Genomic DNA, 27859 nt, shown 5'->3' on the forward strand with positions numbered 1-27859 from the left:
AATAAACTGAAATTTCCATTTAAACAGAACTGAATTACTGGCTTTTATTTAAACCCGACCGTATTTTCGTGCAGCCCTCCCGGAAGTGAGCCGTTGGAGCCAAGATGGCGCTAAGTTGGAGCGAATTAGCGGAAGAAGCTGATGTCGGTTAGCCAGACAAACGGAACCGTTTAACACCGACAGCGCCGTAACAGCAGCACCGAGGTTAACGGAGAGGCGTCTGAGGAAACGAGCCACAACCCGGGATTCCGTTGGTTGGTGTAAGTTTTATTGTTATCTCATTTAAAGCACTGCAGCTAGCCGCTCCGTTAGCATGCTAACATGTCGAGTCACGGGTGTTTGTGTCCCGGGAAACTGTCCGGTAACACCTCACTAGAACCGCTACACGGAGACTCAGCGGAGCAGACACGATGATTCACATGTAACCGAGTTAATTTAGACAGAGTCGAATCAGAAACCACCTTGTTCTTTCAGCCCGTTACCTTGTTAGCCCAGGGTCTTCTGTCTGTGTCGCTGTTTCTTTAGTAGCTAATGCTAACAGATGCTAACACCACTGTAACCGAAGATGTTTTTATTTGCCTTGTGGGTTTACCTGTCCCACATTACCGGGGTTACTCACCTTAATGACCCTGACTTCCGTCAGTCTGAACAGCGGACTCTCAGTATCGAGGTTTAAACTAAATATACATTATCATTTACATTGGTAATCTGCTGATAATTAATAGACAGTCAGATGACTGTGTCTGTAGATTACCTGTCTGGTTCTGTCCAACAATCAAACCCTCAGTCACTGTGATTTATGACAAAATAATTCAGAGGCTGGAAACAGGCAACCTTCACTTGATGTATTTAAAGTGAGTAAAACAATAATTCAGTTGTGCAAACCATTCATTGTGAGTTAGTAAGGATGAGAGCTGGTGGTGTCTCTGCAACTGTATAACAAACTGTTACATGTGCACCTACAGCCAGGTAAAAATTCTAATCCATTGCTGCTGTTAAAACCTTTGTGTATTTGAGTTGAGTGTTGTTTTCTGTGTATCTACTATTGTTGACCGCTGCCTGTAACACAATTTGCCCCGCTGGGACATTACAGCTTTTCTGTACTGTACTCTGCTCCGCTGTACTCTACTGTGTATATGGTGCTTCCAAGGTATAGTTCTGTGGCCTTTTCTCACTATATAAAACTGACTTATGATTTTTGTGTAGTTTATCCTTCAGTGCTACAGACGTGCACACTGAAATCACAGGCCTCATTATCTCCTGTTGAATTTGGGTCTGAATGACCCCAATTTAAAAGATGATTAATATTTTTCAATACCAGGTGAGTTTGTTGCTGTAAGAGAAGGATGATCCAACAGGCCATAAACACTGGAAACATCAGGACAAACTTAAAGACTACAGTGTGATCATAAAAAGAAAAGCTGATATGAAAAGGTGTAGAGTGACTATAAATAAATAAATCTTCATTCTTGTTTCTCATTACAGAAGCTGAAGCTGAAAAAATATAATTAAACTTATAAACAGCAACTTCCTGCTGCTATGAACATATTTGCAGACTCTTTTTGTGACTTAATCATTGTTGACAACAACAAAACCGCACTCTGTCCAGTCCAGGTCCACCCAGCTCAGAGTCGATCTAGTCCACAGTCCTGTAATCAATCCTCCTCCTCACGATTCTCTTTAGACTTTTACAGTTGTTGGTTCACCTGGGCAATCACTACAGAGGCTGTACTGTCAGAGGTGTTCCTAATATTTTGTCCACCCTAAGTCATATAAGCAGTTGGATAAAGTATTTTGAACAGCAGCACAAACTACAACCTTAACACTGTGTGTGTGTGTGTGTGTGTGTGTGTGTGTGTGTGTGTGTGTGTGTGTGTGTGTGTGTGTGTGTGTGTGTGTGTGTAAGGTGGTGATGGCGGAGCGGCGGGTGGAGTGTACATGGAAGAGACACATCTCAGAGCAGCTGAAGCTCAGAGACCAAGTGCAGAGACAAGCCTTCGAGGAGATCATCCACCAGTGTGAGTCCATCACATCACACACCCCTCACATGTACTGTCACATGTACAATCAGACTGTCAGACATAAATTAGCGATCATCTCAACAACAGCTCTTCCCAGCTACATGCAGTGCATTTTGGATTTATGGATAATCACTCCACAGAAACAGTTACATGTTACTTGATAGAGAAAGTGAAGGTGACAGTGGACACAGGTGGGGTTGTGGAGACTGTTCTTTGATTCACTGTAAGAATTTGATACATTTGTTCATCATACAATCCTACTGTGTAAACAGCTGACATTGTCTTCAAGTCCTTTCTAATTAGGACCAAAGTCATTAACAGCTGAAGTGCAGCTGAGTTTTAGGAACATTTCTAGGAAATGAATTAAGAGAGTTACTGGTGTAAACACTGTCATATCAAGTGATGAGTCATGCTAGGTGTAGCTGGTCAGACTGGTCACAGCCTGTTAAAAACACAGCTGTAGTCAGGCTCCAGCGTAAACTCTCAGTTCAAACAAATTAACAGCTAAGCTCTGTTGGTTTCAGATAACCGTCTGCTGGAGAAGTCAGACCTGCAGACTGTTCTGTCAGAGAGATACCAGACTGACAAATATGACGTCCAGAGAGGACACGAAGCCAGGTGAGACATTCTGAGGCAGAGCTCAAGGTACAGGAGACAGAAGGGACTCCAAAGTGTCCCCATGAAGTCAATAATGGACTCACCTCCACCTTGTCTGTCCTATATCACCTTTACTGGGCATAATGGAAGTGATCGGGGGAAAAAACAACTGAATAATAATTGAACAAATGAGCGGGCTGCAGTCTGTGCTGCAGGTTTCCTGTCAGTGATTTTTTAACTGAACTCGGTCTTCGGCTCTCAGCAGGACCAGACTGTGTAAGAGGACTCTACCTGCTGAGAGCGCTGTCTGTTTCTGTATTCACCCTTTCTCCTGTTATCAACTCTGGACAATTGTTGGTGTGGTGGGATGAAGAATAAAGAGATTATATGTTTTATGCACATACATGTGACCTATCTAACTTCTAATCCCCCAGTCTACACACTGGATATTGACGACCATTTTACCTGATGATAGTGATACACTCCTGTCTCCTCCTGTCAGTTAGTCTGCATAAAAATGTAAATGTGAAACTCGTCTAAGATGAAAAAAGTGTGGGCACTTCACGTATCATGTCCCCTCACCTGTCCTTGTCCTGTGTTTCAGTTCGGGTGCAGACTCGAATCGCAGCGAAGCTCTGCAGCAGGAAATGGCTCAGATGAGAATTAAACACCAGGAAGAGCTGACAGAGCTGCACAAGAAGAGAGGAGAGGTCAGTCACTTTCAGTCCACAAATGAAGACATGTCATTAACACCTGTCCTGAAACAACATGTCATTAACACCTGTCCTACTAAAACATTTCATTGACACCTGTCCTCCTGGAACGTGTGTATTGAAACTTGACAGACAGGAGTTCAGTTAACAGTGAATCTTTGCAGCTGAATGTTTTTAAGTGATGTTGATGTGACAGAGGTTTGAGTATCTCTGCTTCCTGCAGTAAACTGTCTCATCAGTTACACATTGTGCTGCAGGGGGAGTTTAAGTCAGAGCCATCAACTTCAGTTATTCTTAAGTTTAAGTGTAGGGTACTAAGTCAGCTTCATTGATTTTTCACTGATTAATCCATCCATCTATTCTCTGCTGTTTATCTGAGACCAGGTCATGTTTATTGCCCAATTATATTTCTATGAATTATTGATAAATACAGCTGGGAAGAACTGTCCTGTTAACGTCAGTAAATTCATGTATTTAGATAATTGTCCCAACAGGTAATTAAATCATTGCATGTGGTTTCAAAGTCCGCAGAAACACTCAGTTCACATAAAATCATATATTATAATATACAGTAGCAAGAAAAAGTAAGTGAACCCTTTGGAATTGCTTCCATTTATGTATAATTTTGTCCAAAAATGTGATCAGGGCCCATATTCACAAAGCATTTTATCTCACCACTAAGAATACTTAGTGTCACGCTAAAAGTTTTTAACTGAAAGTTTTCTTCCAAATCCTCTTCAGTGTTGCTGAGACCAACTTTTAGTAAGAAAAAGCAAAAACTCCTGAGCTAAGAGTTCAACTCCGTCTCTATGGCTGAAGTCAATTTTCATGGATTAACTCACTTGCAGGAACCACAGCGATTGTTTGATGAAAGGCTGTCTGTGCTCTCCAAAAAAAAAAAACCTGTCATAGATGACCTAACCCAACCTAACTGGCAGCCTATTAGCCACAATCTGTTGTAGCGTAGTGTTGTAATGCCCCTGTGGTCCCGGCTGTGGGTTGAGGTGTGAGAAGATTTCCCCTGGTGTCCCATCAGGCAAAATCCAGCTGGAATATGATCCTTTCAAACAGCTGATCAGGTCACTCTCCACTCAGATCCATGACTCGTGTGTAGATCCTGGACACTGTACAACAATGTCTACAACTGTACAGGCAGCATCAATACAACCTGTGTGTTGAGATTTTGTTTTCCTGTTTCATATGAAATGTCCTATGATGTCAGGGTCACATTTATTGTTTGAATAGATCAGCTTTTCTCTGTTTCCAACTAGTGCAGCGTTGCCAGACACTTAATTTACACAATAATCGGGTGTTTTCGGTTGGTAGGAGATGTTATTGCATCTCTAACTAACTTCACGACGATGATTATTCTCTTGTGATTGAGTCGGTATCTTTTAAGTAATTCAGCATCGTTTCCTTTTTAAGATCCTTTATGATTTGGTCTTAGTGAGTTAGGAGTCCTCTCCACTACTTCTAACTTCTCCCAGACTTAGGTGCTACTTTTAGCGCTAAGTGGCTTTGTGAATAGCTCTTAGTAAAAAAAAAAAAAGAAAGGAGCCTTAAAGTTAGGACTGAGGCACCCATTTTTTTTATTTTTTATTTTTTTATTATATTTTCTCCTAAATCGGCAAGTTAGGAGCTACTTTTAGCCCGAAGATGCTTTGTGAATACGGGCCCTGATCTTCATCTAAGTTACAATTATGAATCATTTAAAACAAGTCATTGTTTTGTTCTTGTCCATATTGAAGTCATTCAAATCTAAATCATTTAAACTAAACTACCACATTGTAGCTGGAAAAAGTATGTGAACTCTTGACTGATGGCATCAACAGACGCTAAGTGGAGTCAGGAGTTATCAAACCTGGAGTCCAGTCAATGGAACAAGATTGGAGGTGTGGGTTAGAGACTTTGGCTCATAAAAAACTCTCAAACATTTTGAGTTTGCTGTTCACAACAAGCATCAGATGATGTGAACCAGGCCTCAAAAAAGATCTCAGAAAACTTGTGATCAAGAATTGTTGATTAGCATGAAGCTGAAAGGGTCACAGAGTCATCTCAAAGAGTTTAGATCTTCATCAGTCCACAGTCACGCTGTCTATAGATGAAGATGATTTAGTTCTGTGGCTACTCTGTCTAGAAGTGGACGTCCACCTGAGATGACTCCAAAGGCAGAACACAGTAGCTCTGTAAGGTTAACAAAGGAGCTCAGTCACAGCTGAAGGCTTAAAGGAATCATTAGAGCTGGTTCACATCTCTGTTCATGAGTCCACCACACACACATCATGGTGCATGGTTGTTATGCCCCTGAATTTATAAAGAGCAGCTTTACACTCCACTGTGCTACTGGGGAAATGTGTTATGGACTGATGACACCAAGGTTGACTTGTTTGGGAAAAACATGCACCGTGTGTGTGGTGTAGAAAGCCACTGCTGATCCAATCTCCCCTTGAACATTGAGCAGATCTGATCAGCAGCTACTGGAAGCTCTTTGGAAGCTCTTTGGTTCCAGGTTATTGGTGCCAAATGAGGTTCAACCAGTTATTAAATCCAATGGTTCACTTACTTTCTCCACCAGCACTGTGAATGTGTAATGGCCGTGTTCACTAAAGACACAAAAGATTATAATTTAGGGACACGGTGTTTGTCTACATTTTGACACAGTCGATGCAGAAAACCAGGTCTTTCCAAAGGGTTCACATACTTTTTCTTGCCACTGTATAATGTTTGAATGACTTTGGGAATTAAACCTCCTCAGTGATTGTTATTTTTTGAGAACTTTCTGGTCAGTCCAACAAACACCTACGTCCTCAAGAGAAACTCATTTCCTGACTGACACATGAGGTTTTGTTTTGGAATAAAATCCAAGATAATGGTCGTAGCACATTTATGAAATTAATTTAATTGGTTAAATGTAAATTTGTGGCAGCATCAGAAAATTGTTTGAGTCCAGGGCTGAGAAAATTTTATAGGTAGCTTGCTAACACTGAGCTACATTGCAGAGAAATACAAAATCTTAATAATGAGCCTTTTAAAAATACACATTTTCTAAGCTTGTGCTCAAAGCAACACCAGTAGAAGTACTAACATATAGTAAGTGAAGTAATTTATCTTCCTCAGTTCACCTTAACACTTAGCCCAGATAAATGTGTGTTATCGGATTATATAACATGAGGGAGAGCGGCCACAATAAACACTCAGGTTTCAAATGAAAGTCACGTCTGTAGCCTCTCAATGATCCACACTTTGGATTCCCTACATAACCATCTAATATCCACAGAGACCAGTTGTGTAAACAATGTCTGTGACTCAGCGTTGCCACTTCCACTGCAGTTTGAGCTATTTATTTATTGTTTGCAATCAACCAACCAATACTTGTTTGACTAAAACTCAGAATATCAGCTACTGTGTGGTTGATTGTTAGGCAGCAGCTTATTATTTGTTTTCACAGTAAATGTCATCAGAGTATTTTTACTTCTGTTGTTTTACACATTTCTAATCTGCAGAAGGTAGTGAAGAAGTTTCAGGTCATGGAAATGCTGGGTCATGGTCCTGGAAAGTCCTGGAAACATGTAAATCACTGACTGTTTTTGTCCCGCAGCTGGCTCAGAGTGTGATCGAACTGAACAACCAGATTCAACAGAAAGACAAAGAGATCCAGAGCAACGAGGCCAAGTCAGTGTTTATAAACACACACTCTATTTGTATGTGTGACACCTGAGAAGAGGTCAGTTCACCTGCAGCAGGTGTCCTCGCTTAGGAACCTGAATAAAGTTTATTGTTGTGTGTTTTCAGAATGTTGGAGTATCAGCAGCAGATCACCAACCTGGAGGGAGACTGTCGGGAGCTGAGGAACTACCTGCAGGTAGGAATATATCACCTGGACAAATCGCATGGCTCAGGGATTCTTAAGTTGAAAACAGGAGGCATCCACTTGTCAGGCGGCTGCTCAAAGCATTTTGGGTGGAGGGTCAGTCAGCTCACCTGATCTGAAATCTGTTCAGACTGAACAGACAGTTCAGACTTAGGATCACATCCAGTTTTCTCACAGGAGTGTAGGCGCACCCCAAGGGCATCAGGTTTCCTCTTCATGTTCGCTCTTCACTGAGGAGTGGTGGCCAGTTTACTCTTTCATGCTGCAGTCTGCTGGGGCAGCAGCATGTCCGACATGAACACAAAGAGACTGGACAAGCTGGTAAAAAAGACTGGGTCTGTGCTGCAGGAGTCTGGACTCACTCAGGACTGTTGTAGAGAGACGCATGCAATGTAAGATGGAGGCCATCTTGGACAATACCAACCATCCTCTCCACAACATTCTGGCAGGACAGAGAAGCAGCTGCAGCAAACGGCTCATCTCACTGCGCTGCAGAACAGAGAGGTTCATCGATCTATCGATGCCTTCCACTTAGTTCTGTGTGCCTTACAAAGCAATGACGTCACGCTTTTGTGAGAGGCAGTCAGCCCGAACAGCAACGAAGGAGTCGAGGAATTGTGGCTTAATTTCACACAAAATGACGCTAACAGCAAAACGTGCAGTGTCTGTAGCACTAAGATTTCAAGCAGTGGTGTAAACACCAGCAACATGCTGAAACATTTGTAGACATATTACGGCATTAAATATCAGGAGTGCCATGTGTTTGATGCTCTACGCTGCCGGTCAATGAGTGCTTCCCAGTCTCAGTGAGCAGTGAAGGTACGTATTAGTGATGTGTCGACTTTTAAATGAACAATGGGAGCCGGCTCCTGTCCGAGAGACTTTTTTTAGTAAATGAATACAAGGCGGACAGCACCCCCTCCCCGAGGGATTGAACAACTACAGAGCAGTTATCTATCTTGTTCAGCGTTCAGAGACTCATAATAAAATTTGCATTAAGGTCATTGATGAAGATGATGGTCAAGGAATTTGATAAAGGTCAATGATGAACAGTAAAAGGTCTGATTTCCCACAATCCTCTCCTGCTGCCCTCTGGCTCCCAGCAGCCCCTGCTCACTCCTCCCATCATGCTCTAGTGGTGCAGTGGTGGTCTCAGGAGCTGCTGACAGACAGGAAGTGCCATCACAGTGTGTGTCTGTAAAGAGATCCTATAGGCTCAGTGTGATGGCTGACATCCAACAGAACCAATCAGCACGGAGCGTCAGGCTGAGGAGGAGGAGGGAGCTGATCTCAAGTTTTCAACCTGAGACCTTCATCTGATCAAAACATGAACATGAAGTCAGTTTAGACCAGTCCAGACCACTTCAGACCATCAGGTGTTGACAGTACAGTGACAGTACATTTATCATGGTAAAGTGTATAATGATCTGACTGAACCTTAGTATGTGCGTTCTGTCACTCCCAGTCAGGTTTATGTTCTTCAGGAACCCAGAGTTGTGACCATCTTCCTGTGTCCTGCAGGACCTGGAGAGGGCAAACCAGACGCTAAAGGATGAGTATGATGCCCTGCAGATCACTTTCTCTGCTCTGGAGGAGAAACTGAGGAAAACAGCAGAGGACAACCAGGAGCTGGTGTCTCGATGGATGGCAGAGAAAGCTCAGGAGGCCAACAGGCTGAACGCTGAGAACGAGAAGGACAGCAGGTAGAGTGAACACCTGAAGGAGGAGGAGGTCTCTACCCCCCTGACTGATCTCACTCCTCTGACTGATCTATCTGATTTCAGACGCAGACAGGCCAAATTGCAGAAGGAGCTGGCTGATGCTGCCAAAGAGCCTCTGCCCATTGACCCGTCAGTAGATTCAACCTCCGGCTTGTGTTTGTATCATGTCTGAGGTGAGTCGGTTCTGACCAGGTGTTTCTTTCCTCAGGGACGACGACATCGAGGTTCTGGCTGAGGATGGAGGGAAGGTGGGAGGAGAGACCTCACCGAACAGACCACTCAGCAGAACTCCCAGGTGAGACCAGTACCTGTTCTGTTTCACTGCTGCGTTTTTCTTCACTGATCTAGAAATGTTTTAATTTTTCAGAATCACTTTTCTTTTTCATTTGACCCATTGAATATCCTTCAGACAGTGAGACTATCAACACATCACCAGAGTTCTTCTGGCTGAACAACAACAGTTCTGTAGACGAGACCATCACACCACTGGTCGACTGAGTGTTGGAGTTTTACTATTGGCCATTGGTCTGTCAAAAAAAAATTGGGCACATACAGTTGCTGTTATGTCATCAAGGGGCATTTACAGACTGCACTGTTGACAACTTGTTACTTTGTCTCTACATTAACTGACACCTTCAGTTGTCTTTATTAAAGCCATTAAAACACCTGGTGACAAATCTGAAGACAAACCTCAGCTTCTTTCTGTTGTCAGTACTGACCCTTGAGGTCAGGTTTTCCCTCTACAGACTCACCTCTCTATGATGAACACAGCGGCTGAGCCGGCTGACCAGCTGATGCTACAATCTGTTGTCTCAGGTTGTCTCTGACAGTGACTAAATGTCTTTGGGTTTTGGACAGACGACAGAGACATTTACAGACATCAGTGGACTTGGACACTGACCAAGTTTACTTTACTTTTCTGTTTCTGCAGTAAGAAAATCTCCCAGCCTCCTCCTGGTGGTCTGCTCGACTCCATTTCCAACATATTTGGGTATGTAGCTATAAAGTCATCTGGTCTCTGTCTCTGTCTTGGTCTCTGGGGGGTCTGGACTGTCCATGTTGTGATTGACCGCCTGTCTATCTTCCTGTCTGTCTGTCTGTGTCTGTCTGCAGAGTGTCTGAGTGTGTTCAGCCTGGACTCCTCCCACCACACTCCAGGTGAAGGACTGTGTGTGTTCACCTGTGTGTTCACCTGTTCATACTGCCAGTTTTTGATTTACAGGTCACTGACTGGGTGCAGCCATTTTTTTTCTCCAAGTCCATATCAACACAATGCTCACATGTCCGTGTGTGTGTGTGTGTGTGTGTGAGAGAGAGAGAGACTGAGTCCGCCTGGTTTTGGACCCTTGAGTTACACTAGAACGGGTCAGTTTGGACATGCGAGTGTTGTATTCAGACAGACTGGGAAAATGTTTAAGGACATTAGTTTTACACAGCTCTGGTCTTTCATAGTTATGTCCAACAGTGAGACATCCTATTTTCCTTAAACTCAACAACAGTGATGGTTCTTTAAAGCATTCTCACTTTCTAGCTGCATCACAGGCCTCTGAATGTGTCTGCATTCTGTTCGGGTTGTAAAGACCAGTGTTAATCCTTCAGTAAGCTCTCCTGTGATTGGCGGACAGCACAGGGAACAGTTCACCTTGTTAACCATGTGACCCGTGTCAGACTCATTCAGCTCTGAATAGAACATCTGCTGACCGTTCATCATTCTGCTGGCAGTGTGAACACAGTGACGTTTGTAGTGAAGTGATTGTTCTTGGCAATAATCCCAAGACTAAATCAATAACCAGTTTTTAAGAGGCTGTAGTTTGGTGTTGTTGTTCCTGCTTTTGCTCTGATTTAACCCCCGTAACAACATGATGTAATTTTCATGGTCCTGTTGATCCTCACGGACCACATCTGGGCCCTCACAGGCCACAGCTGGTACGTCACGATCTGGGCCCTCGAGGTCCACAGCTCTAGCAGTGTAGACAGACGTCTGTGCAGCAGCCACTGACTGTGAATTTAAAAGTATCACAGCTGAAGAACCAGGTATATTTCTCAGCTCAGGTGTTTACAGACCAAACAGTTACTGCAGGTTTAAACTGAGTTATGAGATTCACATTCAGTTCTCTAACAGTGTGAACAAAGAATCACATTGTTCCAATGTTGTGTCTGAACTGAAGTTAGAACCTGTTTGTTTCTTCCTGGGTGAGTTTGACAAACAGAGTATCAGATGTTTGAAAAGTCCATTTCACAGCAGTGATTTACACCTGAGCAGCTCTGTTCTCTGATCAGTACTGATAGGTGAACATTTGAGCCTGGGTTTTAACTTGATAAAATCACAGTTTAATCTGGCTCACACAAACTGTGGTCTGCTGATGTTGGTTCGTTTAACTAAAAACCAGACTAGATTTTAGATTGTAGATTATGAAGTGCAACCCTGTGATCAGCTGATATAGAAGCTCCGACTGTGTTTGTAACCTGAGTTTAAACAAACTGAAGGAGGATTTATCTGGAGCCAGGTGTCATTAGATTCAGGTTTCCTTTGAGACAAACAGTCCTTGAGGACTCAGTGTTGTCAGCTAGAGTTCCCCTCAGTCTGGGACCAGGTCTCACTTTAATCATCCGTTCTCACACTGGACTGCACATGGACTGAAAACTGAAGTGGACTGGGGTCAGATCCAAACATCGCTGGTTGTTTAGTTAGACAGCTGCTGCAGAGCTTCTGATGTGTGCACAGCATGAACCTAGCTGAGTCCAGGTCTTGGTCCATATTAACTGGAGCTTATTGAACATGTCAGTCCTTGCTGGAGAGCTTGTTGAACTTGTCTTGATTTAAACATTAGTGTGTCACACCAACATCAGCTGTCACATCATGAACATTCAGTTTGTTAAAGAGGACCTATAATGGCCATTATTAGTGTTCATTATTTCATTCTTGGTGTCAACTGAAATAGATTTACATGCTTCAATGTTTTGAAAAGACATAATTCTTCTTCTGTACATTTTATACTGTACTCTATTCATCCTCTGTATGAAATGCTCTGTCAGAGCTCAGGGCTCTTAAGGCCCCCCTCTCCCCTCTGAAGCTGACCAATTACGGGGCACAAACACAGGGCTCTGATTGGTCAGGTCTGGTCAGTAAATCTTTAAAGAAAAATCTTAGTAAAAAGTTACTGCGCGGTTAAAATATGGATAATTTATCCGAGCTAACGAGGTATAACATGTCAATACTGACAAACATTTAAGCATTTTTATCTTTGCTACTGTGCGTGTTTTCGGAGGCAGTCTTCCTTGCAGTGCGGGCTCACACTATAATGTTCGGAGCAGTGGCAAACCGTAGAAAAAATGAAGTAGATTCCTCCAGGCAATTGAGAACACTGTCTTTTCAGCATAGCTACAAAACTAAAGAAAACTCTTCATTATAAGTACTTAGGTGCCTTGTGTGGGGGCGTGCCAAGCTTGCAGGGGGTGTCCAGCGTGCACATGTGCAGCACCAAGAGAATTATTGATGTCAATAGGACTATGAAGTAATGTCTGGACCCCGGCGTTTCATACAAAGGAGAAATTTGGGTTTTGCCCTGACAGAGTTTCTCCCTATGGTGTAAACTTTGATCCTTGGGATTCTGTAGACCATTGACACGCAGAAAAACCTATAACACACTATAAGAAAGGGAAAACTCAGAAAAGCATAATAGGTCCCCTTTAAGAACTGAGGTTGAACCAAGTGAATAATTAACATGGGACTTGTATCGCTGATATTTTTTGTATCATATTGAAAGCATTCACTCGCTGAGTGTTTCAGCAGATTGGTTAGTGTAGGTGGTAAACACATCTGGATATTACATGACATGCTTCTGACAGACATAATTCTTTACATCTGTAGTTACATCTAATCTTCCTCACAAGATGAAGATTTGTTTACCTCCTGAAGAGAAAAGGGAAAACAAGTTTTCTGCTGTGACCTGAGTTGAATGTGTTGTGACCAATGTAGATACTGAGAGTCTGCTCACTGCTCTGCTGCTCCGCTCATTTTCCTGAAGCTTAAAGTGTAATAATGTTGGTGTTAACTGATACGTCAACAGTCGGTCTGTGTGATACGTCAACAGTCAGAGCATGTGACACACATGTATTGATGTATGCAGTTTGTAATCACACCAGTCCTCTTCAGAGCTGCAGTCATCATTCAGCTCCTACAGATGTTATGGCTGATGTTACCTCCAGATGTCAGAGGCCTGCTCAGTGACCTCTGACATCATGGTCTGTCAGTAACTGTCGGTGACTGTGGTCTCTCTCCCAGCAGGCGTCGAACCGCCAACTCTTTCAGCACTTCACCTGAAAACACAGAGGCCCCGTCAGGAGGGTGTGCAGAGGTTCGAGTCCCGTCCACAGCTCTGCACGTGTTTGTAAGTACCTTAGCTTCTTCACCAGTGGAACAGACATGATGGTTTGACTGGGAGAACAGTTCAGAACGATCAGCTGGGAAACGCATGACCCCTGGACTGGTGTACTGATCCCTGATAACAGAAACAGATTCGTTTTCTGATCAGTATTACTGTGCTGTCAGTGGTTTCATGAATCTCCTTCAACACACATGGACTCCACCCACACACAACCTCCGCCCACACACAACTTACACCCACACACAACTTACACCCACACACAACCTCACACTAAACCTGTAGTCTCATGAAACAGAAACAGCAGAAACGGTAGGGTGCGCTGTTTAGTTCCTGCTGCTGATAGTTGTTGAACTGGGAAAGGTCTGTTCAGTGACGTTGTGTTTCCCAGCTATTAGAACAGGGACTGAACTCAGGTCAAAGGTCAGTGATGAACAGTAAAAGGTCTGATTTCCCACAATCCTCTCCTGCTGCCCTCTGGCTCCCAGCAGCCCCTTTGCTCTTTCTGTTCCCATCATGCTCTAGTGGTGCAGTGGTGGTCCTAGAAGCTGCTGACAGACAGGAAGTCACATCACAGTGTCTATACATAGATCCTATAGGCTCAGTGTGATGGCTGACATCCAACAGAACCAATCAGCAAGGAGCGTCAGGCTGAGGAGGAGGAGGGAGCTGATCTCAAGTTTTCAACCTGAGACCAAGAGAAACTCTTTACTGTGATGTTTTAATACTACCTCAGTGTTAAACTGTGTGTGTGTGTGTGTGTGTGTGTGTGTGTGTGTGTGTGTGTGTGTGTGTGTGTGTTGTGTGTGTGTGTGTGTGTGTGTGTTGTGTGTGTGTGTGTGTGTGTGGTGTGTGTGTGTGTGTGGTGTGTGTGTGTGTGTTCTCGTTCAGGAAGCCCATGACGGTGAAGTGAATGCAGTGAGGTTCAGCCCTGGCTCTCGTCTCCTGGCTACAGGAGGGATGGACCGCAGGGTGAAGCTGTGGGAGGTTGTTGCAGGTAAAGTCTCCATGACAACAGCGAGCTGTGTTCACACATCGGAAAGTTTTCTTTAGAAAATCACAGCACGTGAAACTGACTCATATAGACCGTCTCATGAATGTAAGGTCGGGTTGCCTACACCTGTAAAACACAGTGTAACATAATCCAGGGATCTCCTTAATGAGACTGTTTCTATCAGTTTGTCAGTCACTGTTGTATGAGACTGACTCAGTTTGAAATGGGTGGACCCTGTCAACTGGAGAGGCCTCAGTGCAGCAGTGTGGGTTTATTAGAGCTCACTGGGTCTCAACACTGGTCTGTGGATTGATCTGATTCAGTTATATCAAAATTTATCCTGGAACTTAAATTTCTTCAACATTCAACCTGTGAGAAACTCTGTGTAAAGTCACATGATCAGCTGAACTGTAACCTCACCTCCTGGTTATGAAACTTTGTGATGTTGTTACCAAGGATTTCATTTTCCATGTCAACAACATGACACATGGACTCTTTCTTTTAAAACGACATGTGTAAACCTGCACCACTCACAAAGGCATCATCATTATCCATATTAAAAAATAGATAAATGCAGTGTATATGGTAAATGTACATTCAGAACAAATCAACATGTAAATCCTGCAGCATTGACACAAATCTACATTTCTAGGTTCTGTGTCTTTACATTTGTGCAGAGATTTTCTCCTGGTTCAGGATTATGTTAATAAACATCATGTAACTGGTACAGACAGCCTGTGTCTCAGGTTGTCCTTATGCCTCTGAGCAAACACTTTGACCTCTGACTATTTTTCTGTGTGTGTGTAGGTCACTGTGAGCCTAAAGGAGCTCTGACCGGCAGTAACGCAGGAATCACCAGCATTGAGTTCGACAGCGCTGTGAGTCTGCAGCTGCACTTCGAATGGTTTTACTGTTTATTTGTGTTGTTGTGTTTAGGATGTGTTTATTGTATCATTGTGTCTGTTTTAACACTCCAACCTGTTGCTTTATTATGTTTTTGTACCTATGTCTTCAGGGTTCGTACCTGCTCGCTGCCTCTAATGACTTTGCCAGTCGGATCTGGACTGTGGACGACTACAGACTGAGGGTGAGTGTGAACACCTGACTGCTGACCTTTTACTACATTCACATGTCCAGGTATGAGCTTGTGGTCAGATCGTTATAACAGGACGTCTTCACTCAACATAAACATGAAGCAGGGTTGCTCTCAGAGTGGTCGGCCACTACAACACTGTGGCGTGGCTACAACTAAACTGGTGACGCTGGAGGAGGTCACTACACACTGGTCAGACCACAGCACCTTCCTCCACTGTGGTAGTGGTTTATTTGTGCTTCTGCTGATCTCATAGTCACAGGATCAACAGGACACAGCATTAATGTCTGTGGACATGCACATTGGAGTGTCATCATGTGTACACACCACAAAATAAAAACATGTAAATCAAGAAAAACAGCCTTCTCATTAAGACTCATTACTTTTAGTCCAGAACAAGTGAGAACCAAAAACAGCACCTGAAGGGTAAATAAATACAAGAACAAGTGAGAACCAACAACACCACCTGAAGGCTAAAGTTTGTAGAAGTTTTCTAAAAACTTTTTCAATAAAAAATATTTCAGATCAGATTAATCATTGATGCCTCTGAAGTGAAGTGAAGTCCGCTGATCAGAGAGGTGGGAAAAGACTTAGATCAATAATAAACAAGACACCCGAACTTTTCCATAGTCTGCTGTTGATCAGAAAATGTCTGTGTGTGTGTGTGTGTGTGTGTGTGTGTGTGGTCCAACCAGCGACCATCTGCTGGTCAGTGATGTGATGTAAAAGGTCTGAATCTCAGCTCCTCCCCCTTAGTAACCAGCCGCTGCTCTCTGCCCCCATCATGCTCTAGTGGTGCAAAGGTGGTCACAGCAGCTGCTGACAGAGACAGGAGGTCATGTCATAGCGAGTCTATATAAAGATCCAATAGGCTCAGCTTGACTGACATCCAACAGAAACAATCCGCACGGAGTGTCAGGCTGATGGGGTGGGGTTCGAGAGATGATCTCACTCTGCTACTGAGACCAGAGAAAGGGACTGAATGTAAACATTGTCAGACAGAAACCAGCATCAAGTTTTTACATGTTTTCACAAAAGTAACACACCTGTCCTCACACAAAAAACAGATATATATATATATATATATATATATATAAAAATTAGGTGAGTAAAACACTAAACTTGTTCTTTAAACTCTGATGATAAAAACATCAGAACATCTCCTGATTTCATCTGTTGGTTTTCTAATAATAATTGACCAGATTACTGGATCAGGAATTTATCAGGAGGCAGAACAATTTGAAATATAAACACAGCTCAATATGATACATGGGTTTATGATGACGACATGTGAATATCAACAGGCAGTATAGGAAGAATATTGGTTTCAGAACAAGTACATAGAGTGTTAGGTGACCTAACCTTAATCAGTAATTCTGATTGCAAAGTGGGAGAGAGATCAGTGAACCAACATAGATGATTGGGAGAGATCAATAGATTTAATTTACCTGCTAGTCAATAGTTGTAACTAGTTTCAGTCTGTGGTTGTCTTTTACTAACGGTCTCGATATTATTGTTGCATGCAGTGACCTGTGACCTCACTGATTTCCTCTGTTTAGACTTGGGGCTTTTATTTTGGAGGCAAGAAGAATTACCTCATGTTCTTTACAGATGGTATCCCAGTGTCACAATCGTGTGTGTGTGTCTGTGTGTCTCCCCTACAGCACACTCTGACAGGTCACAGTGGGAAGGTGCTGTCGGCTCGTTTCCTATTGGACAATGCTCGAATCGTCTCTGGGAGCTATGACAGAACGCTCAAACTGTGGGACCTCCGCAGCAAAGTCTGTACGTGATTGGTTGGTTTGTCTGATGTTTTTTACTGGTTTCTATGGATCCAGTCTGACAGAGCTGACTCTAAGCCTCTCTCACTGACTGTGCAGCAGGGATGGTCTGAGTGACCTCACTTTTGTTACTGTTGACTGCTCAGTCACCTACTGTGTCACCTGTGCAGGTATGAAGACGGTTTTCGCTGGTTCCAGCTGTAACGACATCGTCTGTACGGAGCAGTGCGTCATGAGTGGACACTTTGATAAGAAAGTTCGATTCTGGGACATCAGGTGAGAGTTTCTACATACTGCTGACGAGAGAGGAGAATTACATTCACAGTTTAAATTCAGCCGAAACAACAGGAAACAACTTCTTTACTGTGTATACTAATACACTAAAGGTCCACTTGACTTCTCCCTAGCTTTCAACTGATTGTCTTCGTCGAGATATTGATATTTAATAAATATTTCATAGTAAAATATATGTGGAAAATATAAACGGTAATGATAAAATGTCTTGTCATCGTTTGCAGGCACATGTGGAACGTCTGTCCTGACCTTTGACCCTGTGCTGACACAGATCCTCTCAGTACTGACGGTGTGGTTCTGTCTCTCTCCTGTATGTTGTGTTATTGTGTCATGTTGTGGGTCAGAGCGGAGAGCATAGTGCGGGAGCTGGAGCTGCTGGGCAGAGTGACGTCTCTGGACCTGAACCACGACCGAACCGAGCTGCTCACCTGTTCCAGAGACGACCTGATCAAGATCATTGACCTGCGCACCAACTCTATCAGACAGACATTTAGGTGTGTTCTTCCTGACCTGTCAGTCGTTCAGGTGTGTTCGTCCTGATTTGTCATGTTCCAGCAAGTGGATCCTCTCAGATCACACCTGCCCATGTGTCGTCCTCCTGCAGGGAAACATTCAGTCTGAGACCTTGATATAAGACAGTGATGGTCAGTCTATTTAACGAGCCAATGAGGTGTGGTTCAGGTGTACTAACTGTGTGTTTGTGTGTTCAGTGCTCAGGGCTTCAAGTGTGGAGCTGACTGGACCAGAGTGACCTTCAGGTGGGTTCAGCACTCAACACTGAGACACTTAAACTGTCTACCTTTTTAAATGCTGACTGTGGAGTCTGGAACTGAACTCAAGTGACACGTCACTGACCTCTGTTTGCTTTCAGCCCGGACGGCTGCTACTTGGCTGGAGGATCCGCTGATGGAGCTCTGTATATCTGGAACGTCCTGACGGGGAAAGTGGACAAAACTCTTGACCGGAACCACAAGTAAGAAAAAAACTAATTCCAGAACAGTCTGCTATTACCACACAGAACACAACAGGGAGTCACAGGGGGAATTAATGAGTTCACATGCTAAGAAATGTAAATAATAGGGACCTGCTCTATATTTCCTTGAGGTTCAGGAAACTCAACATAAAGGACGAGAACAGTTTGTGAACTCTGACCTCTGTACACATCTCATTCTAAAACAGCTGTTTGAATTCACTTCTGTCAGTAGACTAAAGAATCAGCAGGTTGAGTCTTTTAAACTGATGATGTGATAGTTCTTTACTGAAGAGGTACAGTCCTATCCATCCATCCATCCTCGGCTGTAGATCTGTTCAGTTCTATTTATGTTTAAACCTGAGAGAATTCAGCCCTGATCTGCCCCCAGTGTTTAATCCTCCAGGTGCACACAGGTAAGTATATGAACCGTGATGCTTGTACGGTGTATCAGTGCTTAATGATGGTGTCTGTTTTTAACTAAACTTAAAGGCTGGAAATGAAACAATTGTTGAATCTGTCCTCTTCTGTCTGCAGCTCTGCTATCAACTCAGTGTCCTGGTCCCCTTCAGGAGCCTACGTGGCCAGTGTGGAGAAGGGCAGCAAGGCCATCCTGTGGTCCGACATGTGATTGGCTGAACTGTGTTCCAGCTGGACACCAATGGAGACAGAGACTCTGTCCAGTGAGAGGATGGTTTATCAGCAGCTGGATGATGAAATGTTTGGAGCTTGCAGCTGTGGACAGATGTGTCAGTCAGAAGAAATGAGACACTGAGAGCTGCTGCTCTCCTGTCTGCCTTCATGTTGAACATAAAAACGGCTTGAATCACATGTTTACCTGTTCTCTATTTGGGTTCAGACATTTTAAGGTTCTTCAGTGTTTTACTTCTCTGACAGTGAGAAACAAACTGCCCTTACACAGTTTACTGAGACACAAACGTCATCCTGCTGATGTGAAAGAGGATTCAAATAAAGTCTTCTGTAACAGCTGATGGTGAGCAGGACGTCTGCAGTTAAAACACAGAGGAAAACATTTCACCTGACCCATCCTCACCAGTGTGTGTGTGTGTGTGTGTGTCTGTGTCTGTGTGTTTGATGCAGAAAAACACTAACCTGTCCAGCAGGTGTCAGACATCTTCAGCTGCTGGAGCTCAGTGACAGAGGAGTGTGTTCATTCAGCAGGTACAGAATTTAATTCATCTCCTGCAGCACTTTGATGAAGAAAACCACTGAGATGCTCAGAGTAGAAAAGGTGAAAATAAAGACATGTATGTGCTTCACTTGTCCACATTCATTCGGCTCATTGCTTCTACCCCACCCACCCTTATTTGTTTTACATTGTTTAGTTTTAACTGACTTTCCTTTCTTTACCACCTCCTCCCGAGAGACGTCAGAATTGCCCTGAGGTTGAAATGTTTGTCTCAGACACATTAATGAGACCAGACCAGCTTTTATCTGTAGAGATCAGTGAGATTCTGATCAGACCCCCCCCCCCTCCTGCGCTGAGGTGTTTAAACTGCGGATATCAGCAGACAGACTGCTGAGTCTGACTAATGGGAACTTATCAGCTCAGCAGAGACTGTCTTCCTTCTGATCATGTGATAGAACGGTCACATGTCAGAATACCACCAGCAACAACCAGAGAGGAGACGATGGCTGCGGTTGAAAAGTCAGAATAATCTCTCTAACCTCTTCTCCTTGACGGAAAACATGAGGTAAAGGAGAATTTATAAGGACTTAGAAAAGGACAATCATGATGCGGGAATCTGACTGCACTCACACTTTTTTTTTTTTTGACTAACTTTATAACACATGGATGATAAATCCTCCTTTACTAACCACAAAATAAAGCAAACAGGATTGATATGTTGAAATAAAACAACATGAAAGGAAATTACAAATTGAGAAAGCTGAGATATTAAAATAATTAAATGAAAGTAAAGAACTGAGCAAGTGATCAAAATAAGTTATATTCACACACATGTGTATGGTTTCCTCACATATGTGCTTTTGACATTTTTAAGCATTTAAGTAGAGAAAATTGCTCTGCTGAAGGAAATATGAAAGGAAGCACTGAAGCTCCTTTACTCAGCTCTTCTACGTCCAGCTCATTTCACTGAGTTAGGAACCTTCCTTAGAAAACAATACTTGTGTGCAGCCAGAAGTAACAGTTTAACTGAAGAGAAGATGAGAAGTGAAGCATATCACATTTTCACACAAAGGGAATGGAAATGGGATAAAGTGAAAGTAAAGCAGTGGAAGTGATGGAAAGGCTCAGCAGTATCTGCCTTTCAAAACATCTGCCACAAAGAGCAGAACAGTTGGTCTTTATATTGTAATCATGATTCCCATGTTTAATTTACTGCTGACATGAACAACATGAGTGATGAAATCATGTGACTAAGAGCAACGAGGTCAAAGGACTGCGCTGCATTAGTGTTATCTTAGTTTATTTCAGTGGGAAAATGACATTAATTGAAAAGTCAACATTGTAAAGATATGGTTTAGCCTTTTTCATTGGCCCATGGAGCAGATGTCTACATCTGTGGAGAGCTGTAGCTATGAACTGTGTGTCTGTCATGAGGACTGTCGCCTGTAGGGGGCACTGACACAGCTGAGGACTGTTAGTTTTCCTCAGGATTTTATAGTAAAGTCACTGATTCCTGACATTCATCCCAGAGTAAAAAAAAAACTCAACTCAACGTCCACTTACCTGCTTATTTGCTTTTGACAGTATCACATGGTCTTCATCTGCAGATGTAGTGGCTTAGTTGTCAACTGTAGATGTAACTTCCACTGTGACTGTACAGACTTTCCATGAATATGACTTGCTGTTGTAAACTGAGCTTCACAGTTCTAGTAGAGGACCTGGTTTCACACATTTTTCCAGTCTCTGCATTTCCTTGGAAACGTGACTCTGCAGCTCAGAGACCAGAGGGAGGGTTTAGTGTCAGACATCTTTCAGTTCTCATCGTGTTTTACATGTCCACAGTGAAACTGCAGTACAGTCTGAGATCGTCCTACTCGTGTGTCTTGCTGCAGGATTATCTTTGTGTGTGTGTGTGTGTTAAGTCAGTAATTACCAGCATGCTGACCAGGCTGTGTGTGTGTAGATTATAAATGCAGCTCAGTCAGTCTGATCAGCTGAAACCTGCTGCTTCTGAACATCATCATCGCTCCTGCAACAGGTCAGTCTCTGTTTTCTGTCTGACAAATATTAAAGGAGCAGTTCGCATTTTTATCAAGTCTGTCTTGAAATAACACGCATGCTCACACAGTGGGTCAGAAGTGGTCTCAGACTTTTAGACCACCTGTAGGTACATTTAGCTCCGGATCATTCTGGCCTTGCTGCATTGATGAAGATTTTGTTTTCATAAAACTGTCCAGAGTTGGTCGGTTAATGAAACACACTGATGTGAACTTGATAATGAGAAACCACATGAGTTCATGTCTGAATAATTGTGTGCTGCAGGTCCTGATAACCATGAGTCCTAAACACGTTGTCTTCAAGAAAGTTTCCCGTGACAAGTCGGTGAGTCCAGCAGAAACAGTCTGTGTGGTGGACTGGGAGTCCACCTTCTTGTTCCACATTATTACTGAGTGATGCTGAATCTTTTTATCAACCCAACAACATGTTGTATTTACTGCTTTAAACTCCCATATTCTCCAGATCACAACAGCTGGATTATTTTCTTGATAAACTTTGCAAAACAGTTGAACTACTCAAGTCATTTATTTTATCTTTATTTATTTTTCACTGATGTCATTTTATGTCTTTTGCGAACATACAGTGTGTGTTGTTACGTGCACGTGGACTACACATTACGCATGTTTAGAGGATCTGGTAACAGCCAAACAAAAAACTGGGAAAGGTCTTCAGGTAGTGACAGTGTTGAAAACTGAGCAGAAGATTCTGGTTCAGGTCCCAGACCAGCAGAATAAAACAGATGTTTCTACCACTGAAGTACCTTTGAGCCGGGCACCACACCTTCTCTGATCCCCTCCTCCCTCCCCAGGTGGCCGTCTACATGGCCAAGAGAGACTTTGTGGATCACTGTGACTTTGTGGATCCAGTTGGTGAGTTCTGACAGAAACAAACTGAAAATGAAAATCCTCCTGAAGATGGAGATCAGTTTTACTCTGGCTGTGGGAGGGATCTGCGATTAGTTCATTAGCTGACAACATGTCAGTCAGTCAGACCTGGAGCTGCTGGATGGTGTTTTCTCTTTTTAATGAAGATAGGCTAATAGTTCCCCCTGCTTCCAGCCTTTATGCTAAGCTAGGCTAACAGTTTCCCCCTCCTTCCAGCCTTTATGCTAAGCTAGGCTAACAGTTTCCCCCTCCTTCCAGCCTTTATCCTAAGCTAGGCTAACAGTTTCCCCCTCCTTCCAGCCTTTATGCTAAGCTAGGCTAACAGTTACCCTGTCAGTTTTTGTTTCTGATAATGTGGTTCATTTAGTTTATAAAGTGAAACCAGAGCCCTAAATTCAAATCAACAAACGTGTGTTTTGTAAGGTCGCCCTGAGAGCTCAACGCACTGCAACAAAACACATGAAAATAGACAAAACACAAACAACTTCAGAAAACGGCTTCATCAACTTGACAACACATGTGCTGCAAATACTCACAGCACATGCAAATACACAAACGCATTGCAAGTAGCACAGATGACAACAGAAGTATTTCCAGGGGATGCTAAAAAGTTATTTACCTGATTGGAACGCACTTGTTCAATTCTTTGTGACTTTTAAAGTTAAAAGAATTGAACAAGTGTGTTTTCATCTGTGCTACTTGCAGCACATTTCTGTATTTGCGTGTGTTTTCCTTAGTTGCAGAGCATTGAGTGTTGTAATGTTTCTTTAAATGTGATGGTGTGAATCTCGGGAACAGTAGATGCGGTTCCAGCTGAAGACAGATGTTGTGATCAGGCCTCTACAGTGTCTCTTTATTTTTCTTCAGATGGAGTGATCGTGATCGACCCGGTGCAGCTCAAAGGAAAGAAAGGTCAGTGTGTTTTGACCTTTGACCTGCCTTTATTCTCTGCTGAAGCATCCTGATCTGTTGTGTAGCTTGAAGCACTTTTACCTTCACTCATCTGTCAGACGCTTCTGTCCAAATAGACTTACAGTGAGCGACATCACTGAAGCTTCAGTGCAGTAGGAGACCTTGGTCTAAGGACTAAGTACTACATGTGTTAAATAAATGAAGGAGCTCAGGTAAAGAAGTGCAGGTAAAGAGATAGTTATACGTGTTGGGGTGTTAGAGGTGTTAGGAGAGGAGGTGACCTCCTACAACAACATGATGAAGACCTCAAAGTGACCTTGTCTATAAAAACTGAAAAGAGGAGTCATGTCTAGTCTAGGTTTTTAGGTCAATTACATTCTCATAGATAGATTTTTTACAAACTGACCCTTTAATCTGCAGGGTTAATGTTGCCGTTCTGTCAGCAGATTAATTACTTCATCTGTCATTGTGTGCAGATGATGCACAACTTCATTTCTTCAGACCAAAGTTGATCCCTTGGTTTAACCCTCCAGCTTATCTTACTCTTTCACTTTGGTCATCATCGTGTCTTTGTCCTGCGACGTCCAGGCTCGGCTCTGACTCCTTCTCCTCATGGTCAGATTTTTAAAAAATAACTACATCATGGTTTTAGATCCTCACTCTAATTATTAAATTACTGTGAGCTCAACAAAACACGGACTCTCATACTATTAGAGAGTTTAGGTTCAACTGGTTTCTGTACATTCAGGATCCTCTACTGTCATCAGACAACCTGAACTTTCAGATGATACAAATTATTTGTGGACATTTAGATTGTGAATTGTGAAAGCAGAAAGAATGACCCGTGTTCATCCACAGTTACATCAGCTGTGTGTGGGGAGTTGATGAGGAGGCTGAACCATCCTCACTTTAACACAGTAAACAAACAGAAACATCAGATCTCCATCATGTTCTCCACATGGTTTCATCATCTGGGCTTTGACTCTATTAATGAGCTTATCTTCTTCTTCTGTGGTCTAATGGCAGCGACTGGAGAATCAGCTCCACCAGCTGCTCATCTCCATCAACCAGTTGACTCGCAGTAGAGCTGGAATGATTAGTTTATCAGACATTGGAAGGAGTTTCTCTTTGTTCTTGTCTTTAAACACAAACACTCATGAAAGCGAATAAACTACTAAAACAAAAAGATTGTTTTATCAACCGGGTCTTTCAAGAGAAAAGTAGTGTGTGGAGAGGGTTGTCACAGTAGGGATAAACAGAGTCTGAGATTTGTGGTGGTGCACACCTTAATAAGACCCCTTCATGTGTCTGTAGTGTACGTGATACTGTCGTGCACGTTTCGGTACGGCCGTCAGGACATGGATGTGATGGGGGTGGCCTTCAGGAGGGACCTGTTCCTGGTGACCCGGCAGGTTTACCCCGAGCTGCAGGACAAGGAGAAACTGACTCACACCAAGGTCCAGCAGAAACTGCTGCGGAAGCTGGGAGACAACGCCTTCCCCTTCTTCTTCGAGGTGAGGAACTCAACATCAGGACACGCATCTGTCATGGCAGCCCAGACGTTCAGCTCCTTCTGAGGGACTGCAGGGAGTCTAGTTGGTATCCTGTTCAGATGCTGGACCACCTTAAGTGATTCCCTTCATCGTAAAGGAGCAGTTGTTCTCATCTGGGCTTCTGACCTGGTCTGTGAGACACCCTGCCAAGGAAACTCCTGCCAAAGCTCAAAACCACCTATCCATACAACCTCCATCAGTTCCCCTTCAGACTCAGCTCCATCCTGAGTCGACCTCATGCAAGCAGGGCACGGTCAGCAAAATGCCCCAACACTATCAATGAGTATTTTAATAGATGTTTATGTTTGTGTCTCAGTTTCCAGACAACCTGCCGTGTTCTGTGGCTCTGCAGCCTGGACCATCTGATGTGGGGAAGGTAACTTGTCTTCATTTTCAGTCTGTCTAAAGCATCAGCTGTGTCAAATCAAAGCTTTATCACTTCCAGTGAGAGACTGAGGTACTGCTGCAGTTTCAGACCCAACATTTTCTGACAACGTCATTACATCTTCTTGGAAACTAAAGTTCCAGTTTCAAGGTGCTCATGTTCTCCTTTACCTCGTGGCTCCAGTTAAAAGAGCTTTGAGTGAAGAACCTTTGTCATTGCCTCAGCATAGTTAAATATGAGCATCATTAGACATCAGGTCTCTCCACAGACAGTTCAACCTTGCTCAGTAAAACCTTGAACAACCTCAGATCCAGAACCTGGATACTGATGTGAAAGACCTGTTCTGGGTCCTCCAGATAACTGGGGTGTTTCATGTCTGTTTGTGACAGAAATGTGCGGTGGAATTTGAGGTGAAAGCTTTCTGTGGTGAAAGCCAGGATGAGAAGATTGACAAAGAGTGAGTCAAGAGAAGAGTCGAGCATTATTAAATGAATCCAAGTCAAAAGTTTAAAGGAGTCAGTTTGTGTTAATTCATGAATGTTATCTTCTCTGCAGGAGCTCAGTTCGTCTCAGCATCCGTAAGATCCAGTTCAGTCCAGAGAACAGTAAACTGGTTCCAGTTGCAGATACCACCTTTGAGTTCCTGATGTCTGAGAAACCTCTGCACATCAAGCTGAGTCTGTCCAAAGAGGTGAGACTGTCCTCAGATCAGTCAGTTTATCAGTAAAATAAGCTCCATCACATGGCTGCTGTTACCAGTCTGCAGACCACAAAACCAGCTCCACCGACTCAGACTGGTTACCCTGAATCCTTCACAGCAGCTTCATGGTGGCTGGATCAGAGACCACTGTGGTCTAAGACCCAGATCATCCACAGGTGGAGTCAGTTAAACAGTCAGTCTCTAAACCTGCTGAACTCAGGCTGAAATACCTGTCTGTCTATATCTCGTGTGTACCTGTCTGTGTACCTGTGTGTACCGGCCTGTACTTCTTGTTACCTGTCTGCCTGTCTCACCTGTGTCACCTGTCTGCAGACGTTTTACCACGGTGAGCCGATAAAAGCCAACGTTGAGATTACCAACTCATCCAGCAGGAACATCAAAGACATCAGTGTGTCAGGTAAGGTCATACGTGTTGTTTTCTGAGACGTGTGTTCAGTGGTGTCACATGAGTGCTCATACAGGTTACACCTGAGAATATTATGTTCCCTTTGATAAGCATGTTTTCTGTGTGTTTAGTGGAGCAGGTGACCAACATTGTTCTTTACTCAAATGACAAATACGTGAAGTCAGTGGCCAAAGAGGAGACGGAGTGAGTCTGATGCCTATTTTTGAAATTTTTGCAGTAAACACATCATACCCTGCTGACCATAGCACACACACACACACACACACACACACACACACACACACACACACACACACACACACACACTGTCTGTTTGTGTTTATTCTGAAAAAAGAATTTAAAATAAAACAGGAAACTTGACAGAAAATGTAACTTAAGGACACTGAGCAGAAGTGAAGTGTGTTAGTGAAAATGTAATGTGTGTGTGTGTGTGTGTGTGTGTGTGTGTGTGTGTGTGTGTGTGTGTGTGTGTCTGCAGTGACTCAGTTCCCTCTGGTACCACTCTGAAGAAGGACTATACCCTACACCCTGTGCTGGCCCACAACAAAGACAGGAGAGGACTCGCTCTGGACGGACGACTCAAACATGAGGACACAAACCTGGCTTCATCCAGCATGTGAGACACACACACACACAGACATACACTGAGACAACCAGAGACACTCTGATCTGATGACGATTAAATTAATCTGACAGAAATTTCTCTGTCTCGTTGTCTCTCCGTCTTTCTCTTTGTCTCTCTGTCTCTGTCTCAGTGTGAAGCAGGAGGTCCTGAAGGAGGTCCAGGGGATACTAGTCTCCTATAAGGTGGTGGTTCGGATGATGGCGACTGGGTGAGTCCGTAGCAGTCGGTCAGTGTAAACACAGTCAATGATGTGACGTTCCCTCAGCTGCTTTGGTTGTATGTTAATGGTCTCAGTGAGAGGTCAGAGGTCACAGGTTCAGCTGCTGTTCTTCAGAAGAGTCTCAGTGACAGGAATCTGTAGGTTCACAGCAAACATGAGCGCTGTAATAATAATAATAATAATAATGATAATATTTTTTATTAATAGGTGCCTTTCAAGGCACTCAGGGACATCTTACAATACACAGTAAAAGGATAAAGGTGAGATGGGATTTGAAAACAGGAAGAGGATCAATTTTTACGGGTGTCTTGTGGAAGAGAGCTCCAGAGTCGAGGGGCAACATGGCTGAAGGCTCTAAACCCAAGGTGGTGAGACAGGCAGGAGGTACAGAGAGATACTGGAGGAGGAAGAACAAAGAGGACAGGCAGGTGTGCAGCTGTGGAGTAGATCAGAGTGATACGGCAGTGCTACTTTGTGAAGTGACTAAAAGTGAGAAGCAGAATCT

The 27859-nt window shown here is 43.4% G+C and overlaps 2 protein-coding genes and 3 non-coding genes across 9 annotated transcripts in view; all 5 read left to right on the forward strand.

Annotated features, from left to right (window-relative positions):
- Positions 1-77: 77 nt before the first annotated feature.
- On the forward strand, positions 78-19720 carry atg16l1 (ATG16 autophagy related 16-like 1 (S. cerevisiae)). 3 transcript variants are annotated; one of them, XM_056373632.1, is made up of 21 exons: positions 78-260; positions 1907-2018; positions 2546-2639; positions 3223-3328; positions 6930-7003; positions 7124-7193; positions 8724-8905; positions 8987-9052; positions 9132-9218; positions 9855-9914; positions 10037-10081; positions 13212-13314; positions 14200-14305; positions 15110-15180; positions 15318-15389; positions 17060-17180; positions 17347-17452; positions 17815-17964; positions 18181-18228; positions 18342-18443; positions 18978-19720. In XM_056373632.1, exons 2-21 carry the CDS (start codon positions 1913-1915, stop codon positions 19069-19071), a joined length of 1863 nt encoding a protein of 620 aa, XP_056229607.1. In that variant the 5' UTR covers positions 78-260; positions 1907-1912; the 3' UTR covers positions 19072-19720. The 3 variants fall into 3 exon arrangements, with proteins under 3 accessions (XP_056229607.1, XP_056229608.1, XP_056229610.1); XM_056373633.1 differs by lacking the exon at positions 10037-10081 and having other exon boundaries at positions 13209-13314; XM_056373635.1 differs by lacking the exon at positions 10037-10081.
- On the forward strand, positions 8240-8513 carry LOC130168823 (small Cajal body-specific RNA 6). Its single transcript, XR_008827749.1, has one exon. It is a non-coding gene; the product is annotated as a small Cajal body-specific RNA 6 (non-coding RNA).
- Positions 13731-14004, forward strand: LOC130168822 (small Cajal body-specific RNA 6). The gene has a single exon (XR_008827748.1). It is a non-coding gene; the product is annotated as a small Cajal body-specific RNA 6 (non-coding RNA).
- On the forward strand, positions 16103-16362 carry LOC130168824 (small Cajal body-specific RNA 6). The gene has a single exon (XR_008827750.1). It is a non-coding gene; the product is annotated as a small Cajal body-specific RNA 6 (non-coding RNA).
- A 131-nt stretch (positions 19721-19851) lies between the features above and the next one.
- Positions 19852-27859, forward strand: part of sagb (S-antigen; retina and pineal gland (arrestin) b) — an 11676-nt gene continuing 3668 nt past the window's right edge. For 2 of the 3 annotated variants that reach the window (XM_056373651.1, XM_056373649.1), the window contains exons 1-11: positions 19852-21972; positions 22457-22517; positions 23400-23444; positions 24759-24958; positions 25314-25373; positions 25772-25839; positions 25938-26073; positions 26416-26500; positions 26620-26692; positions 26988-27125; positions 27265-27342. In XM_056373651.1, the coding sequence (XP_056229626.1) occupies positions 21841-21972; positions 22457-22517; positions 23400-23444; positions 24759-24958; positions 25314-25373; positions 25772-25839; positions 25938-26073; positions 26416-26500; positions 26620-26692; positions 26988-27125; positions 27265-27342 (1076 nt within the window). In that variant the 5' untranslated portion in view covers positions 19852-21840. The remainder of the gene's footprint in view (positions 21973-22456; positions 22518-23399; positions 23445-24758; positions 24959-25313; positions 25374-25771; positions 25840-25937; positions 26074-26415; positions 26501-26619; positions 26693-26987; positions 27126-27264; positions 27343-27859) is intronic. The other variant, XM_056373650.1, reaches the window with a different exon arrangement.

The sequence above is a fragment of the Seriola aureovittata genome, chromosome 4 (assembly GCF_021018895.1).
Source record: "Seriola aureovittata isolate HTS-2021-v1 ecotype China chromosome 4, ASM2101889v1, whole genome shotgun sequence".
Taxonomy (NCBI): domain Eukaryota; kingdom Metazoa; phylum Chordata; class Actinopteri; order Carangiformes; family Carangidae; genus Seriola; species Seriola aureovittata.

What these genes read in the sequence shown, in the direction of transcription:
- atg16l1 (XM_056373632.1), top strand. Translation starts at nt 1,913, where the DNA reads ATGGCGGAGCGGCGGGTGGAGTGTACATGGAAGAGACACATCTCAGAG. An exon ending in TGCACAAGAAGAGAGGAGAG is followed by an intron (nt 3,329 to 6,929) that starts GTCAGTCACTTT and finishes TTTGTCCCGCAG; the next exon opens with CTGGCTCAGAGTGTGATCGA. An exon ending in GTTCGATTCTGGGACATCAG is followed by an intron (nt 17,453 to 17,814) that starts GTGAGAGTTTCT and finishes GTTGTGGGTCAG; the next exon opens with AGCGGAGAGCATAGTGCGGG.